Source organism: Melitaea cinxia, chromosome 1 (genome assembly GCF_905220565.1).
Source record: "Melitaea cinxia chromosome 1, ilMelCinx1.1, whole genome shotgun sequence".
Lineage (NCBI taxonomy): Eukaryota > Metazoa > Arthropoda > Insecta > Lepidoptera > Nymphalidae > Melitaea > Melitaea cinxia.
Window position 1 is genome coordinate 5521682 of NC_059394.1, and position 20974 is coordinate 5542655.

A 20974-nucleotide genomic window follows, 5' to 3' on the forward strand; every position below is an offset into this window, starting at 1 on the left:
AAGGGTAGAAGGGTTGACTTACTTATTAAACTCAATCAAAAGCTTTTAAAACTCTAAGTTCTGGCAAAACATACCATACGTCATTTAATAGTATAAAATGACACTTAATATAACGAGAATGTTTTTTAATCCAAAGAAATAGTTAATCTGGTGTTAATTGATTAACTTGACTCATAAACACGTATTATAATTGTTCTGGTCTGATTCTTTTATGTATAAAATTAATCTAGATAAAGATAAAAATTGGCTAGATATTACTCAGTAAATAAATCAAATGTTATAAAATTACTTTTGACAATAATTTTAATGCCAAACTATTGAACTATAATTTTGTACTAAAAATAAATAAATAAAAACACAAGAATGAAATTCAATCACAATTTGCAGGTAGATATAACATATATTTTAGACCGTTTTTATTACATTATTTTTCTACAAAAATATAAATAATACAATATTTCTTTGAGCGCCTTATTATTTATTTTACGCACACATATATATAAATACTTATTATTATAACAGAGAATCGATAATTATTACAACAATATAGATTTTTATATTTAAACAAGTCATATGGAGATAAATCTACATAAAACAATGTTGAAATCTAATCACAGCCTTATGGACACATGTTGTTTGGATATACATAAAATTATAATCAATATTTTTTTATTACAATACTGGATAGTAGGCGCTATTTAAACCGTTATCATAGTTAATTGTGAACCTTATACTTGGTAATCTTTCCGTTTTCGTTTACCACGGTTTCCGCATTTCGGTAGCCTGTGACCTTTCCGTCAACATTGGATGACGACGCGAATGAGGAACTGGAAACGCTGACAAAATTAGGATCACCATTACCGCCACCGGAACGGCTAGTCACATCTATGTTCGGCATTCCCTGGAAGAAGGCAAAACTATGTTAATGTTCTTCGGTTTTTTTTCTCGGTCTGCAAACAAGCGTACGGCTCACCCGATGATAAGCGATTACCGTAATTTATAGACTCAACACCAGAAGAATTACAAACTCGTTGACGACCCTACCCCCAGCTCTTCCCTGGAGCTCTGGCCACTTTACTCACCACAGTATGCTGTGATCTTCTTCAGTCAGGCTGAGGCTCATATTACCTGCTGTTTCCTACCTCAATAAAATTTCTATAAACCAAATTCTTCTTTAATTTCTAGCATTTATATAACTGTCTTGAAATTCCGTGATTTTAGACATTTGATCATGTTCGTAATAAATGTAATATAAAACGTAAGTTAGAAAAGAAAGCCTGTCTTGAGAACACGTTTAATATTTGATCTCTTAGAATATTCTAATAAACGTTGATTTTCCAAAAAATATGAAAAAAATTTTAGGTCTTTCTTCTTTTAAGGCAGTTGGTTTGTAAACTTTTTACGTATGAGGATCGAACCGTCAGATAGTAGCTGTGACCACTGGGCCAAAGTCAAAAAATAATGTCAGTATTTACATTCAGGTGCACAGTTTCTTTTTTTTTTACAAACGAAAATATTATAAAAAGAGTAACCACTATTTTTTTTGTTGGAATATATGTATGAAGGTATGGCATGGTTTAGTCAGAGGTGCACCTGATAAAATTACTTAATTATCAGAACAACTTTCAAATCAAATTTCCAACTCAACATTTTATCAATAAATTATTATATAATAAAATTGCAACGGGTCGCTCGCTATCTGTACATTTAAGATATATGAGAAAAAATTTATTGGGACCCTTATAACGCAGATAGCATCCAAAACAATGATTGTCAGAATTTTTGTCTGTTTGTCTGCTTGTCTTTGCGTTTGTGCAAGCTAATCTCATAAACGGCTTATCCGATTTAGGTGTGGTTTCTACTAATAAATTGTGGTAAGCTTAGCTTAACATTTACTGTTTGTTTCATGACAATCGGTTCATAAATAAAAAAGTTATGCCAATTTAAAGGATCACGTTGAAAATGTAGTCACTATTTCACGCGGACGAAGTCACGAGCACAGCTAGTTTACTAATGTATTAGGAGCTCTTCAGTTAATTAAAAAATAAATACAATTAGTTGAAATAATTTTTTACCCCCTTGAAAAGAAAATTACTATTTTGACAATACCTTATTAGTTTATTTTTATTTTTAATAAAACCCGAAAATATGCATAAATTAATAAAAATAATCGAGTTATAATTTCTTGTAAATATTTATAATAAATACTTATTAGGTACTGATGTGAAATTTTCTTTTTGGGTACGATTTTAAGATATTATCAAAATAGTGCGCCATTAGTACTCAATATGTGGTTGGTGCGTTCAAAATAACCTAACTCATCAATGACGTAATATGCACTTAGTTCGACTTTATTTAGGAAGGACCTACTATTAATCTAAATAGTTTTTCCTTCCAACTGCGTTGTAAGTAATCATTTTTAAAGTGTTGTCTATAACACACATGGACGTTAAATTTTACAATTTAATTTTAAAAATGTGTTTTAAGTCACAAATTTCAATTTTAATTCTCGTGTAAGGAATTCCATATGAACGAAAAAAATCTAAGAATCTTTATTATCAATGCCTATTTTATATATTTGACTATGTATATGTTTTACTTATTCGACCATGTATGTTTTGTTATAACCAAACATATAGAAGTGAATCCTAACCAAACAACAGCTTATTACGGACATCCATCCAATCCATTTTATAATTATGCCTAAAAATCATTTCAGACCATCTCCTTACAATATTACAAGTAAAAATAATATATAAGACTTACAGCATTAGCAGGGTTAATAGCGGCTACTTGATGCCTGTAACCCGGTCCAGCTGAGGCACTAGCGAAGGCTGATTGGTACGGACTGTTGTCCATATTGGGAATAAAATCACCTGGTCCAAATTGGCCTCCAGCGAAAAATGGGAACCTAAAGAAATTATAATTATAACCACCGCGGTTATATGTTATGTCATAAGCTTTACGAGCGGCGTATGATGCTAATCTCTGACTCTCATAGTCAGAACCAAAAACCCTGGAAACATAATAGATGATTCAAACAACACCCCAAAAATATTAGTTACAAATGATGCAAATGTGAAAGCGGTAGGCGGTTTGTTAGTAAATGAATGCGAAAAATGCGTTTTATGCATTGTCTTGTTATGCGTTCAAACATAGATAAAGCAACGTACACATATCATAGATAAACGCAGCTAAATTAAATATATAGTTATGACGTCCAAAGAAAAAATAAATTCAGACAATTATGAAAAAAAGTTCGAAGTCAAAACTCATTGCTACTTTACAATCGCAGATGACAAATGTAGTCAAAATTAACAACCGAACGAACAATTATAAAGGAAACCCTTGCATGTCAAATTTCATAAACACAATTTATGATTTTTCTTTAAATCAAGTTCCCGTTACTTCAGTTCAAACGTTTTTACCTTTGCCTGGAAGACCTTCGTAGATGTCGAAGTCTTGGTCTCGAAATAAGGCTATAAATGATAATATTACTTTTTCAATAAAAATTAAAACATTATACCTAATGAAAATACGTGTCGCCGTATTCTTTGAGATAATTTATAAAAAAAAACAAATCTACTGGTATATTTTTAATTGCCTCTAAATAAAATTAATTGAAATTATATATTCTTTTATCGCCTAGCATCTTAAACAGATTTTAGTTAAGTTGATGCTGAATTTGATTGTACCTAACTTGAAAATACTAAGTGTACAGGCAAAATTAATGAAATAGACCTTGATGAATAATTTGAAACCATATAAGAGCTAAAGCTAAACTGAAAAACATACTTTACTCAAAGGAGCGTTAAGAGTGTTTTTGCCAAAAACTGAAACGTGATCAGTACATTGTACGTGATTATGAAACAGTCTTGCTGAGATTCAAAGTAATTTCTAGATAGTCAGTTTCCATACTTCATATCTGTAGATCTAACTAAAAATTAGAAGCATATTTAGCAGAAAGAAGTGTAAATATTGGACGAATATCCACCACCATCCTCCACCGTAAGCTCGAACTCAAATAAACCGTTTCTTACAGTTTAAGTATATTGTCGTAGTTCCTAAAGAAATCGGGCATAAAATTGTCGATATCGTTGAAAGGTGTTCCGAAGGGATCACCGTATGGTGTAAATGTTTCCTGCGGGTCGAACGTTCCACCGTACCTATTGCCCGCTGAGTCCTGATAACTGTACACGCCTACGCCTTGCGACTTTGGATACGCTGTAAAGAAATGAAAAATCCTTTATCATACGACGTTTATAACTACTCTTAATTACTAATTAATAACTTATAATATACATATTACATATACATAAACATAAAATAAATTACGAAAAAAAATTCTAATATAAAAGTGTGAAATTACAAAATCTATTCAGGAAATAATGTATCCTATAATTATTAATAATATTTAGAAATATACACGTGTGGTATTTAAACATAGACAAGCGTATAAAAAACGAACTATTACAATACTTAATTACATAATAAATAGTAATTTAAAAGAATCTTCAACCGTATTACGTGAATTAAGTAAAGCATAATAGATCTTAATGAAGGTATAGCTTTGCTTCGTGTTGAAAAACTCATGCGCAGTGGTGAGCGGAAAAACCTTATTATACAATCATAATGTAATTTTAATTAAAGATGATGATTAGATGAGCTTCGAATACATAACACTTATATTTTAAATATTATTAGTACGAATTATAACATAATTATTATCTCATTGTTGAATACAACAATAACAAAATTTGAAATTTAAGGAAAATTTATGGAAAAATACAGCTACATACCTACTCACTAACATACGTACTTATAATCTTATATCCTTAATTATTTACGAGTATATTATTTCTATTATTACATCTCATATATTACATAATTATATGTAAAAATAACATTACTTTATTACTGTAAAAACTAATTTACTTCTTGAGAGTAATTTATTATTTTTTAATACCTAGAATAAATTAAATCTGTGGTTATAACCTATTTACTAAGTATATTTTATTTCAAATTTTCTTACCGTTGACACTATAACTTTTAATTAAAATTAAATGTAAAATTATTCACTCTATATTGTTATGAACCGAAGAACAGTCTCTAACACACTGGAAACAATTGATTAAATTTGACAAGTTCGGTGCTAAGCGTGACTAATAAAACGACTGTAACTGCGCAATAACACGTAAAAGGCTGCTTTTATTGTTTCATAATGTATTTACCTTTTAGATTTGGCTAACATATCGACTTTCTAGTAATTCAATATAGAATATTTTACGTCTTATAATAGAGTATTCCCTATCACAACAAAGTTCTGTTTCAATTCATAGTTTTCTGTTATAATCGCTTTTATATATATGTTATAACTGTTATTTTATTCTTGTTATAATCAGACTTACTTTTATTATAAAAAATCAAATTTATTATATTAAAACATGCATATGAATGTTTCACATAATTATGTCACTTGTCACTTCAGCCTATCGCAGTCCACTGCTGGACATAGGCCTCCCCAAGTTCGCGCCACATATATTGTTTCACATATATTCTATCATAATTTTCGATTTATTATTTTAGTACGAGATGTTATAATTTTTATGATAAAGTCTACCTTGGCATTACAAAGTTGCATTCTTTTTATGCTTTTTATTTATAATCGGAGCAATTTTGTACTAAAAAATCCAAAATTTGTGTACTAATAAATACACATGAACGTTTCATAATCTTTTAATTAAGACACAGTAAAAGAAGACAACGACAAAGACACAATTACTAACCTATTAGTATAAAGATTGCAAATAAAACTAATGTATTTTGTTGTGTATCCCTACAAAATAAATGCTAGTTTAATTTTATATACTTTATTTATTTATTTACATAGGAAGCCAACGTAGTATACTGTGGTTTCTATCATTCGAACATAGTTAAACAGAATATCTTACACTATACACCACACTTAAAGGCTAACTTAGCATCACTTTAAACACTTGCTTCGAAACTTATACTAACAATAAATATTTATCTTATGACAAATTAACTCATCAATAAAAGTATAAAACAAACTATTAAAACAAGTACAACTATTCAAACCCGTGCTAAAACAGTAAGAAATATTTTAAAGAAAAAAATAACAATACAATACTTATAACAACAGTATATTAAATCAAATTTCCGTAATAAAAAGGACATTTTTTAACTGATTATAAATAGTACAAGTATTTTGTTGCATAGTACCGCATGACCTAAACTTACTGTTATTATAAGGAAGGATAGGGAATAGGGAAGTAAGGGAGGGGTAATGGTGGTAAAAATAAAGTGGATGTGATGGATTGTGGCACTTATCTAAATGTGTAAAAAATAGCAATTTGGCGAAATTCTGTGGGTCTGTGTGCCATGTTCAAACCAGCCTTATACCAACTAAATATGATTTTAGCACACATAAGATAGGTAGGCTTTATGGCAACATAGCAATAACAAGATCCTACGACAGACGTTTTCATACAAAATGCATGTATATCTGACATACGAACAATGAGTCATGGATTGAATAACTATAGATATTTATTCATCATGGCCGGACACGCTCGAGTACATAAATAACTTTGTATGTTCACAAAAAGGTTATTAAAATAGTAACTGAAATATAGATATAGAAATGGACCTTGGTTATATAAAACATGTTACGTATAAAAAAACAAATTTATGGTTATAACTCTTTTAATTCAAGTAGAGGTAAGTTTTATAGTCGTTAACATTTTTCGATAAACTGCCGATCCTGTGATAAGCGCATTTAAATAAGCAATCCATTTCACTTTATTATAATAGCCAAAGGACTCTGTTATTAGTTACGTGAATTTAATTCTTAAGACTATTTTTCACCTCCATGTTTTCTTCTCACACAGTCTTTAGAATCTATTGATTAATACCTGAATCATAAACTTTAAGGATTGCGGAATATATTTACAGTTCTGCTCATTCTTATCATAATAGCTATAAAAAGTAAAGAATCAAATTTTCCAGTTTCAAATCAAAATTCATGTTCGATATAAAAAATAAATTATTTACACATACACTCACACACATACACACACACACACACACACACACAGACGTATGTATATGTTGTATTATTTATTTTACTTTATTGAAACGTTCATTTTGTTAAGTCGTAGATTTAAATACGAATTTATGAGTGTTTCTTGACAAATTGATATTATTTATAAGTGTTGATGACCGTTACACTCATTCATTGCCTTTCCGCCCAGACTACTCTATACCTCTAATTAACTGCCATACTTAATTATAAGGCTTCGTGCTAAGATTACAACTAATACCGGATGTGTGTCTGTAATCTTGATAAGATGTTCTCTTCGTAAAAAATCATTGATAATATATACCAACATATACGACAGATATTTTTTGTTTTTGTGTCTATCTGAAGCCAATAAAATACCTCTTCGACAAAACTAGATATTTCGTATGATTTCGCCTGTGTTGATAATACTTGTCACATTAGACTTTTTAATTTATACAGTAATAAACACAATCGGTTAATACAAAAAACAATCAAAGTCCTATTTCTTAAACAATATATTTCTGAATCGTGATTGTAAACCAGTAAAACAAACAGATTGTATATTATCAGCAATCTTTAACTATCTGTTCGTCCTCTAAAGGGGAGAACCCGGTAAAACCTTCACGGATGGTAGCCCTAAATAACTGTTAGAGATATAATTATTTTCCCCAGTAAAGTTACATAAATAAGAAAAAAAATCCCAAGAACTGATAACCCAAGTTAATTTGTAAACAATGCTAGACAAATTATACGTAATACAACAATAACCTGTGATCACCTTGATGTATTTTCAAAATGGTTCAGTTTTTTACCAACACCAGTACCTAAAACCAGTTTCTACAGAATAATATGTAGTGTTCGATATTTTACGTAATATTTAATGGATTTTAATTAGTAGAATTTTGTGCAATTATAAATAAGTCATAGCACATAGTACAAAATGTACATACATACATATATAGTACATAATATAAAATTCGTAATAAAATTATATCAGTTATCTATTTTCCGTAAGTGGAGAGCTTTTATTGTACTTTCCATTATATCAGGTTGATAAGGTTTAATCTGACTCTATCACATCACACCGTATCTGACTATCGCAGTCCACTACTGGACGTTGGTCACCTCAAGGCAAGCCCACTTAATTATACCTATACTTATTTATTAAAGGCTCACAGAGTCACGGCGCTAAAGATAACGGATTCGCGAATAATTATTATTGTGAATATTTCTGACAAACATAAAATTACTATCGTAGGTATTAAGACTGAGAATATAGCAGAAAATACATGTCTTCTACTTTGTATTGTGACCTCAGGCCTATTTCCTAGCAAGCTCCAGAAAGCACAGTGTATAAGAAGGCTTGCATCATCATCATCATCATCGCTCGCTTCAGCTTGTAATATCCCACTACTGGGCATATACCTCTTTGTCCATGTAGGAGAAGGATCAGAGCTTAATCCACCACGCTGTTGAAATACGGGTTGGCGGATATATTCCCTCTTATGAGTTACGATCGCTATCAGGTGTACATGATAACAACCGGGACCGACGGCTTAACGTCCCCTCAGACCACAGCAAACAACTGTATGGCCAAATGTTTGTCATGTGGGGGGATCGAACCCGCAACCGCCAGCACAACAGGTACAATCCATGGCTGTGACCGCTGCGCCAAGGCGGCCATCATCATCATCATCACTTCAGCCTAATACAGTCCACTGCTGGACACAGGCCTCCACAAGCTTTCGCCAAAAATGACGTAAACTCATGTATTTTGTCCATAGTCACCACGCTGGGCAGGTAGGTTGGTGACCGCAGGGTTGGCTTTGTCGCAGCGAAGACGCTGCTGCCCGTCTTCGGTCTGTGTATTTCAAAGCCAGCAGTTGGATAGATTTCCCGCCATCGGTCGGTTTCTTAAGTTCCAAGGTGGTAGTGGAACTGTGTTATCCCTTAGTCGCCTCTTACGACACCCACGGGAAGAGAGGGGGTGGCTATATTCTTACTGCCGTAACCACACAGCAGCCTAAAAAATTAAACGCATACGACTTGTACTAGTTATATAATATATTTAAATCAATTATTTATGGCTACTTTACATACAGATGCATTTTTATATTGAATACTAATAAATAATTATTATTCTAATACTACAGTTCTTTGACCTCTTCTGAATTAAGACAAAAGTAATAAATATATTTTATGAACATTGACATACGATACGGCACGACATATAGATATGTAATATATAAAAATCTCATGTAACGGTGTTTGTTATCGAACTACTCCAAAACGAATTAATCGATTTTTATATTTTTTTTTTAATATATTTTGGTAGGTCTGAGTATAAGTCGAAGAATATTTTTTAATACCCCTAGGAGGAAAGGGTGTTCCTATCTATATGACAGAAAAACGTTTGCCGGGTTAGCTAGTTTTTTTACATTACATACCTGACAGCTCTGATAGCTTAGAATGATCAAGTTAATTTTATCGTATAACACCACTAAATCTTGTTTTTAAGGGTAATTTTTACTTAACAATTATATAATTTACCGGTTTTGTAGTTAGCATTTTATAAAAAATACGCCAATTGAAAATTAAAACTAGCAATGTTTCCATTTGTAATAACCTGTATTAATTTAAAACGTATACATATATATGTCGTTGCGATTGTTATCAGATTTTTTTAACTGGAACTTTGGAATTATGTGTTTAACATGTTCTTCAAGAAGACGAGACCCTCAAGAACACAAATAATAATAGCAAATAATAATTTTCTAAGTTTGGTTACGAGGCGTTCTAAATTTGGACCAACGCGACTATCAAAATAATGGGAATCTTAGTCACCACTAAAAAAAACTGTTTGTCAATCTCAAAACTTTAATAAATAAACACCCAAAATTAACAATATATCACGAAAATTTTTCTTTTTTTTTTTTGTAAAAATGTACCTACCTCGTAAGTAGATTCATAAAAAAATATTCGGATAAGGAACAAAAAACTGCCTTCAAACTCATATACCTACTAAGGTAAAGAATATTAATATTCTTAAAATTGATAGTATATTCTTGAGATTGATAATATACCTTTCGATTGTTTGTATATAGCATATTTTTATCATAGTACCTAAAGAAAGGCCTTTTATGCAAAAATCCTGTTTATGCTCATAATTATGAATGCAATAAAACTGTGAGAAATGTTTTAGGTTATAATTTCAATATATACGACTGAACGAAAAGTAAATATAAAATTTTATTATATGTAACTGTAGATAATTGACGTTGGTGAAAACGGGACGAATGATTAGTAATATAATAGAAAACAAATTATGGAGGAAGACCCGCCTCAATCAATAAACATAACATTTTATTAGAGTATAAGTTCTTGAACTCAGATGGAGCACATCGCACAGATTATTATACAAAACAGAAAACAATAACTATGTTTCCTAGTTTATGTACTTCATTAATACGACCAGCCATGCTAAATAACATCGCAGTGGAATTAGCGAACAATAAGCAAGTTTGTCCTGACTTGACGAATATCAAACCTTCGTATTTGTGTATTTATTTTCATGAATGTATTGATTAGTTTTTTTTTCTTTTTTTTTTACAAATCTTGTCCAAAAGACGAATACAAAAAAGAAGCTATACGTTTAAATACATTTCAGCGATTCATTCTTATTTATATTAAAGATTTTATTTATTGCTTTTCTTTTTACCAGTCTTCTAGTCTTTTGTATTTTCTCCCAAAATTAATTACGGTAGTAAATTATATTATTGTTATCTTATTTATTTTGACACGTGAAGAAATTGGCCAATAAATTGTTTTAATATGCAAATCATGCTGTTTATATGTATGTATGTGGCAAAGAAATAATTAATATCAGCAGTAATATTTTAAATCAGACAAAACTATCTCATTCTTTGGCTAAATTTGTTTGTTCCTCCTTATAAGGTCATCATAAAAGTTTTTGATGGAGCATGATTGCTCTACGGTATGTTTTAATAGCGATCTTTCTTAAAACACACTATTAAGGTGTCATTATGAAGTTAAACCATGCCATCGCCCATAAATTACTACTAAAAGATGGCTAACATCCTAAAAGCCGTATTTGCAGGAATCAGAGAAAAGCATCTTAAAGTAGTACCTAGTAGGTTAGTTTCGTAAATTATTGAATTCCGTCTATGAAAAATTTACAGCACGTTAACTATAAAATATGTCATAACGTTTTGTTGTATATACAGTCTAGAAGTGTTCGAAATCAATTTAATTCATAAATTCAGGCAAGAAATTTGTAACACATCATAAAATTGATCTTAATTATGTATGTTATTTGAATAGATTGAACTAGAGATTTTGACTTTTGTATACTTATTATCACCGTTTTATTATACATATGCTTATTACATTGTTTTTTAGTTATCTATGATTTGTCGAGGCATTGCTAATAAAAATAAACAAAGTGTAGGTTGCGTCACTTCCTAATTATTGTTATTATGAAATGGGAATACCCGAGTTTGTTTGCTTACATACTGGAATTTTTTGGATCTCTTGATATCTTCTATGGAAATAAATTAGTAACCTAATTTTATATAGTATGTAAATACTCGTTGAAGTTTGATATACTCATTAATATATTGTATAATTATTGATTGAGTTTAGATTGTACATGCTAATTTTGCGACTGTTTTATAATTTTCCTCTGGCAGGACTACTGGAAGAGATTCCATCATGGGATAAGTAGTGCCTTTGTACCAGCATTTTTTATAAGAGTTATTTTCTATTGCTATCCTAGTGTACATAAATTGTTAAATAAATAAATAAATAAAATTTGGATTTAATTGATTGCGAGAATCAAAGCTTAGAGTCAAATCAAAGAGAAAAAAATGATGTTTTAACATGCCTTCAAATTAAGTATATGTACCTATTGTAAGGTGTGTAAGGAACACGACAAATTAAAATATTATAAACTTTTATTTTATAACGTTAGAAATATAAGTAAATTCTGACAATAACTGTTGTCATGATAGAGAATTTGATAGCGGCATAGCTTTTCGCGAAAACCGTAAAATATTTATAAGTCTTTAATTTATTTTAATGTTCTAACGGGTAAATAAAACTGGCTTTCAACTTTCAAATCCTTTTGTCAGATTTAAAATAAAATAATGCTGTCTCTACCCAATTAAAGTGTACAATTATGATAAATCTTTAAAAGTGGAACCTGAATCCTTATTATGGGCGTGCCGCTTTTTGGGTTTGTTTAATTATTGTCCCAATTTCTATGTAAATTACTTTATGTTTCTCTTTTTCTCTATTTTCGACTGTTGCTAACAACATTTTTTAAATTATAACTAATTGCCTGTCAACAGTGTTGATTTTTTTTTGTTAATTATATGTGTTTAATCGATTTATGTTGGTAGGAATGTGAGTCGAAAAATAGGCAATATGCCGGATTATTTTATACTGCTAATTAAAATTATGTACCTTACCAAATTAATTTAAATATTACTAATCCAGAATAGTCAATTTTATTATGCAAATAGATTGTTTTGAATATAAGCTATTGTTATTTACTAACGAAAATTACCAATAAATAACATTCGTGACAATTAACGTCAATAAAAATTCCGAAATATCATAAAAATTCCAGTCCTAAGAATCATAAAACGATTTAAAAAATACAAAGCCTATGTTATAATGAAAAAAAAAAGAATTTACTGACTAGAAAACTTGATTCATCTTGAATAATTTAACAATATATTACATTATTGTTGACAAGCACAACGGTGAACAATACTGTTTTAATAACCATTAATAGTTTCATCATTATATGTATATGGTTTTACACATTTTATTTAAATTTTAGCATATAGCGTGAATATTAGTAATTAACGAAAGAAAGGCGGTGGCAAGCTGACGTCTTTATTTGTAAAAGAAAGGCAATAGTTCTTAATTAGAGATTACTTCGAATTATATTTCTTTTATATTTTTAAAGCCTTAACCTCCCACTATTCCTTTCTGATTATACTTCCAAAATAGGAAATAATTATAAGTCACTTTACTTGATGAGTGTTTTACTTATGCATTTCAAGTCAAACTATATATAATTAATTATATGCTTTGTGAATTAGGGACCACCTTGAAATTAATATATTAGAGTATCCGCCAACCCGTAGAGCAGCGTGGTGGATTAATCTCCGATTCTTGTCCTACATGGGGAAAGAGGCCTATGGGACTATACCAGTGGAATATTACAGGCTGAAGCGTAAGCATAAGCTAATAGACTGTGTGGCATCAAATATTTTTGGGTGACAAGGGTAGAATAGATATGTCTTATAGCTTTACTAAATAATATGAATATTTAGTAATGAAAGATTATTTTTTTTATTTACACCTACACACTATACTTTCTTGAAAATACCAAGGTTGGCTGGTAGAAAATGCATAAGCGTTAAGCCCGCCTTTTGTACACACTTTTATTAGTGTATTTATTGTACAATAAAGAATTTAAATAAATAAATAAAGATATAGAAGACTTTTCTGTATATAGCCATGAACAAATGAACTCGCTCTGTTGTTCCCTATATTATATAATGTTAGATTGTGTCGGAATCTGAATGCACTAACAGCACAAATACGAACACGATATCACGATAGCCCAGATCACGATAAATGTCTGTATTATTAGCCAGCGATAAACTAACAACCAGTTGATGGGAACACTGCGCTTCGCTTATTTAATTTTTATCTTTGTCAACATTTAGTTTTTGTTAAAAAGTTTTACATTTTTTAATTATAAATTTTTTCGATTATTTTTATGTATGGTCATGCAATGTTTATGCCTTGAAATATAAAATTTCAAGCGATCTCGTTTCCAAGTTAATCGATTTCTTACGTTTGTTCGATACGCCACATTACAGGAGTCTTGTTATAAAATTATTACAAAAATACGCATACAAAGCTAATAGCGAATCATTGAAACTCTTACATATATCTAGATATACTGTATGTACATAATTACATATGTGAGAATGTGACGTAACATACATCTATTTGTTCGACCGCAGTAATCACAATATACTTATATTGACTACCTCTATATTGGTTTGTAAAGTAATTTTCTCATACATTATTACTTATATATTTTTACTGCAGAACATGCTAAATAGGCTATTAAACATCACGTTGTAATTGGTCAAATGTATCGGTAGAAATAATTTGTTACATCATAGTCGTACAAAATAAATAAATAAAGAAATGCCTATATTTCAAGGGAAAAAGGAAAGCAAAAAATAATCTGAAAGAATGTATTGGAATTAATTCTGGTTTTAAATTTCTAGACTAAAATTCTAATATTCTAAATAGAATAAGTATTATTATTAAAAATAATAAATTATGTACATAACGTGGTTAGAAATAGGATCTCAAATTTCTGTTTGTTTGTTTCGTTTAAATTTACTTTGCTTCTGAGTAATTTTTTTTTATGTTACTAGGACGGCAAACAAGCATACGGCTCACCTGATGGTAAGCGATTACCGTAGCTTATAGACGCCTGCAACACCAGAAGCATCGCAAGCGCGTTGCCTACCGAATCCCCAATCCCCCCAGGAGCTCTGGTCACCTTACTCACCAACAGGAACACAATACTGCTTGAAAACAGTATTATTTTGCTGTGATCTTCTGTAAGGTCGAGGTATTACCCCAGTCGGGCTGCTCCATATTTTGAGTAGAAAATTCCTGCTGTACCCTACCTCAGTTAAATATTATTATATAAAAAACATTTAACGAAAAAATATTTTTATATTACTCAGAAGCAAAGTAAATTTAAACCTTAACTTGTTTTAAACAATTTAATCAGTAAATATTTGGATAGGTATTTATTATATTTATGCTAAAAATATCACTGTTTGTTGTTGCTCTTAATTTACGATAAACTTTACCTACGTGGAAGTCTGACTATATGGATTTTAAAAATCATATCTTTGTCTCACAGAATAAATAAATTTAAATGAAAAATTGTTCTACACCCATTTAGACTACATTTTGCCATAAGTGTAGAACATATATCGAAACCAGGTAGGGTTAAAATTCAAACCATATAGATTTCAAGTGTTAATCTTTAAAATTTATCTTGCTCAACAATGACGTACCTCGGCAAGATAAATCTTGGATGATTTAAAATTGAGCGATAACCAAACCGAGGTTGATGTAAACTGTAGTAGATTTTCTTTCATGTTTAAGCTTTAACTCATCTCATTACTAGAGAAAGAAGATACTGGCTAAAGCATAATATATTCTGATCAATTATATCTATTTCAACGCTAGTTAAGTCGTGTGAATTATCAAACAATCAATGAATACTGTTTTCTAATGTTTACGCGAATTTTACTCATTTAATGAAACAACTTTTTTCGGATTTTATCGCGGTTTATTATTATCTTTTGATTCCCGACGTTTCAGATACTTTACAGCAACCATGGTCACGGGAGGACTCACTCTGTTGCACATGGTTGCTGTAAAGTATCTGAAACGTCGGGAATCAAAAGATAATAATAAACCGCGATAAAATCCGAAAAAAGTTGTTTCATTAAATCAATGAATACATTTAAAAATCATTTAAGATGAATTATATCCATTTATAACGGCTTATTGAACTATCACGGTTAACTTTCATATATTATACGATTATAGTATTCAGTGACACCCCTTTGTTAGGCTTAATGTATGCTTTCATTCATCTTATACGGCTACATATTATACGATTTTGATTTGTGTTATGGTCATCGTATGATTAACTGTTTAAACCACAATAGCGGTAGTATAATTTTTATTATACTCGTGTATATATATCTTATATATATAAATCTCGTGTCACAATGTTTGTCCTCAATGGACTACTAAACTACTTAACCGATTTTAATCAAATTTGAACACCGTGTGCAGTTTGATCCAACTTAAAAGATAGGCTATATTTTATTTTGATATATTATGTTATTATTCAGAAAAGAATAAGGTGATACGAAGTTCGCCAGGTCAGCTAGTTTATATATATATATATATTTATATTGTATTAGTGTACAAATTAATTCAGTCTGTTTTTAAAAGATGGCTTCAATTGGTATAATAGAATACTGTATTGGCTTTGGCGAGACTACACCTCAAATATAAATAATATTAAATTATAATTATTATATAAACATAAATAATATTCAGTACATTTTTCTTTGAGTTTTTGAAAAAATAGTTTTTTTATGGGGTCGAATCTGTAGAAAATTTGTTGTAATTTAATTTTACTTTGCTACATTATTTAGAAAAAAGTGCAGATGAAACGCAAGTAATGCTTACAGATTCTTACAGTGACAATATTATAACTAATAAATTAAACAGATATAGGTTTCGAAGTTTCAAGAGTGGTCATATTAGTGTTGAAAAAAGACATGACCCAGGTGTGAAAAAAATTCGATGATAGGAATTTGGACTCAATAGTCGATGAAAATCAGATTAAAGCACAAAAAAAGCTCGCGTATCACTGGTAGTGATACAATAATGAGTTTCACTAAGCAAGGCGATGCGCGCCTCATTATCAGAAGCTAAAAATCGTAGGAAGGAGATTTTTCACTTGTGAACAACTGCTACGAAAAAAAATAACAAAGGTTTGCTTCCGATTGCAATGAAAAATGAAAATAGATATTCTATGATAATGTAAAGAAGAAAAAAGAGTACGTCAACCCTTCGAACGTTGTTATCAAATCCAGTAACAACACTAAAACCAAATAGGTATCCACGCTTTGAAGATAAAGTTGTGCATTTTGTGGGACCAAAAGGGTATTGTTTATTATGATCTGTTAAAATTTGATGACTCTATTACACGGATTTGTTACAAATGGGAATTTTTATACAAATACGGTCATCTGTTCGTAAAGTAAGCAACTTAATGCTTGTGTTATAGGTAACAGCCGACTGGTATAGCTACACACACACACATATATATATATATACATATATGTATAAACATACTTATAAATAATACATATATAAATATATAAATAATAATTTATCTTACACCCAGACTCGGGGTGGGAATCGAACCCACAACCTTCGGAGCAGAAAGCAGGGTCACTACAAACTGCGCCAACGGGTTAGTCTAAATTGATACGCTTGAAACTGTTCTTATGAGAAAAGTCTACGAGGAAAGACAAGACGCAGTTATAAAATTAAATGATAGCATTCGGACCCATGTTGGCGTGAAAAAAATAAATAAACAGCGGATATCCAAGAAGATTTTGAGATTTCCGCTGTGGTGTCCGGACATGGATCTTTAGGATTACTAGTCGTTCCAATGGATGCAGCACGATTTACCAGATCAACAGTTCGCTTCTTTCATAAAAATTGAAAACAATGTTAATATTCGGATAGCTTCATGATATAAAAAAAACTTTAGAATTATAATTCGAAAATCAGCTGAGAGATGGGAAAAGTAAGTAATTTGTAGATTCATTCTTTTAATAAAGCGTTTATATTATTGGTGTGCGGCTAGTACGTCTAAGTAGTATTTTCAAGGAGCCTTTGATATTTTGTATAATTTTCCTCAACGCGTATAATGTATGAATAGGAATCTACCTTCTTTTGTTAAAATTTTTCTTACAACTATTTCGCTAATAATTGCTAACTAATACACATAACAATAAACGAATTCGTGAGATAATATTTGGGGTTTTCTATTAATAGTTGATTGTTTGTTTAAAGTATAAATAAGAGGGACATCATGCAAAACGGAACTATTAGATTTATATAAATAGATATTTGTATAGAGACACTAGCTGACTCGACAAACGTTGTATTGCCGCTAAACGCTATTTAAAAATAGGGGTTGGTGGTAGAGGGGTGAAAATTTACGGTTGTATGTATTTTTCAACGCTAAAGCATAATAAAATAAAAAATAAATAATTTATATAAAAATTAAAAAAAAATTAGCGGTGGACTACCCTTAACATTTAGGGGGATGAAAAATAGATGTTGTTTGATTCTCAGACCTACGAAATATGTACACAAAATTTCATGAGAATCGGTCAAGCCGTTTCACCGCGACACGGGAATTTTATATATTAGATATGATGTATCCAGTATATAATTCTTGAATTTTTGGGACGTACATAATATTTCTTATTTTTTTTTTATATGGACACAATACTGCTTGAAAGCAGTATTATTTAGCTGTGATCTTCTGTAAAGTCGAGGTAGTTCCCCAGTCAGGCAGCTCTAGATTTTGAGAAGTATATTTCCTGCTGTAGTTAGTAGGGATACTTCAGTTAATAAATGTCCTTAGAATTTGCTCAACCATTTTCAGGTATGAATAATATTCTGGTCATCATCTGATAGGTTACTAATATGAATTTATACGAGTATATATATAATATTTGAATATGAACTTCGCAACATTTTAGGGTTACCCTAAACTAAAGAACTATACAACTTTATAAAAAGAATTCAACAATATCATTAACACAGAGTATTAATGATAAAAAACCGGACCATAAGTTTTATGTGCTATTGTATCTTCTAAGCTAAATGGAAAAACCCATAAGAACAAACAATCATTCAACTAAACTTGGAAACAAATATTTGAACAAATAAAGATATTTGTCTAGTGTAGAGATGTAATCGACACAGCAACTACTACAGTCGTAAAAAAATATATGTAGATTATTGACTTGGTGTTTTTTGATCTACTTTCAATATCTTGTCTCATTAAATAAAAAAAAAATGTTTAAGAATAGTCATTAGCTTAGATCTAAAATGAGTTAAGATTATATGGTATAAGAATCACGCTACATCTCATAGATCCGCTGTCACACACGCAGTTACAATAATAACCGTAAATTGAGTGAAATCACGCAAGTAGCCTAGTCAAAAAATATGTTGATAGTGTGTATAATACTACGATTAGGTATCAATCAATTCATAATTTATATGTATTATAAGACTCTTTTTGCAGTGGAGACTAAGAGCAAACAAAATACAAATAATTAGTTGATCAATTCGTGGCTATTACCACAAATCTGCTTACTTCTCTGCTGGAGATTTTTTTTTGCCATAAAGCTTATACAAATTGCAGCCGTTAATCTGACGCTATCAAAATATCAGATAGGTGATAAAAAGGAACAGCTACTACGAGCTTTAAGGCTCGCTTATGTGATCATGTCGACACAGTTTCTAAATAAAATTACTGCTACTTTTTTATAGTCTTATTACATATAATTTGTTTATAAATTATTTAATCCTAAGCTTGGCTCTTGTCCGTATAACTGTCCAATTTTATCATGCTAGCTACATTATAACAGTGTGGCATTCAGTCGATGCCAAAAAAGGATAAGGGTCATTGTTTTTGTTAGTGTAATTATAAAACAAAGCAGAATACATTTCTATATATGTATGTGTATATAAACGCAAATGATGGGAAGAATAGTTTAAAGTTTCGTTTGTTTGTTTCATTATCAACATTCAACGAATTCATAGATAGACGTTACAAAATTTGTTTCGGAAATAATCGTTAAGGTATTAATTTTAACAGATAAAGTTTTCCGAACGCTTATATACATAAACTATCTGTATAGAATTAATGTCACTTTAAAAAAAATAATAAAAAAATTAATTGTTATTACGAAAACAAAAAGCTCTAACGATTACAGATTTCGCGATAAAGACGCTATTTAAAAAGAGAAGATGGTTAAGAATCACGTTTAAATAAAATTACTTACTGGCCAATTACATTCGTGTAATTTAATGAATCATATATATGTAACTAATTATTAGATAACAAAATAGTAAAAAAAAAAACACAAAAAGTAATTAAATAGAAAGAAAAATTTATATATAATGAAAAACAAAAATGATACTCACCATAAATCCACGTTAATTGGAATAAAATCACACAAATCAATATAAATCTCGTCATTTTGTCACGATATGCACAATTCTGAACGTTTATTGTTGGCTATCTTCAATACACGAGTATCTCTGTCGGATGATCGTTGGTCAATGTTAACAACGTGTAGCCGCACTCTAATAAATGTTCTTCCCGATCGCTTATCAAACTGTTCTTTTCACGGCAACATACAATTAATGTCGATTACGATAAGGGCTAAGTTCGTACGATAAATAGTATATTTAAATATGATTCTTATTTATGACTTTTTGCCTGATGCACTCAATGTTTGTAAATATCCGGAAACTTTTCATATACACACAAAAACAAACACACATATGCACACAGTTTTTTCTATACCATCTGTAGTATTGTTTTTCTTATACACACACTTATTACCATATCATATCACCCAATAAGCTTAATGTTTTACTTTCTTTGGCGAAAAGAAAAAAAAATTAAATTGAAATATTTTAATTTAATGTACGCAACACACTAAAAAATTATCTTTTATTTAACCTCTTTTGTGCTGCATTAAAATAGAGTAATTTCTTTCATTTTATATGAGATATATGCAAAAATGTAAAGAACAAAATGCACAATGTATACTCATCACATTTAATGTATATTTTGAGAAAAATATCATAAAAGAGGTTTCTGAGTCTACGAAGTACACATACCAGTATGTGTTCCTGCGAAGCTTGATAACGTCATCCCTTTGTCTTTGAACCTATTTTATTTTTGAAATGTAGAGAAAGCATCGTCAGTTCAGGATACTGAAACCTAATCAATAAAATGAACCTTTGCTTAGGTCTAATATGGCCATTCGATATAATAGCATCTCTCCTAGTGAAATTGAACTAAAGCTGGTACTTCATTAGCTCTTTTTAATAAAGGATGGTAGTCTGTTGCTACTAGAATTAGTAGAATAAACCACGCTGGAAATCACTGTAGTGAGTATAACT

At 30.2% G+C, this 20974-nt stretch overlaps 1 protein-coding gene across 2 annotated transcripts; it reads right to left on the reverse strand.

The window, feature by feature from the left end:
* Nucleotides 1-364: 364 nt before the first annotated feature.
* LOC123655734 lies at nucleotides 365-20154 on the reverse strand. Of its 2 annotated transcripts, none has more exons than XM_045591498.1 (4): nucleotides 19985-20154; nucleotides 4041-4224; nucleotides 2767-2911; nucleotides 365-901 (listed from the first exon to the last, which is right to left on the reverse strand). In XM_045591498.1, the coding sequence occupies exons 1-4, from the start codon at nucleotides 20037-20039 to the stop codon at nucleotides 716-718; spliced, it is 570 nt and encodes a 189-aa protein (XP_045447454.1). In that variant the 5' UTR covers nucleotides 20040-20154; the 3' UTR covers nucleotides 365-715. The 2 variants fall into 2 exon arrangements, with proteins under 2 accessions (XP_045447454.1, XP_045447447.1); XM_045591491.1 differs by having other exon boundaries at nucleotides 2767-3016.
* Between the last annotated feature and the right edge of the window lie 820 nt (nucleotides 20155-20974).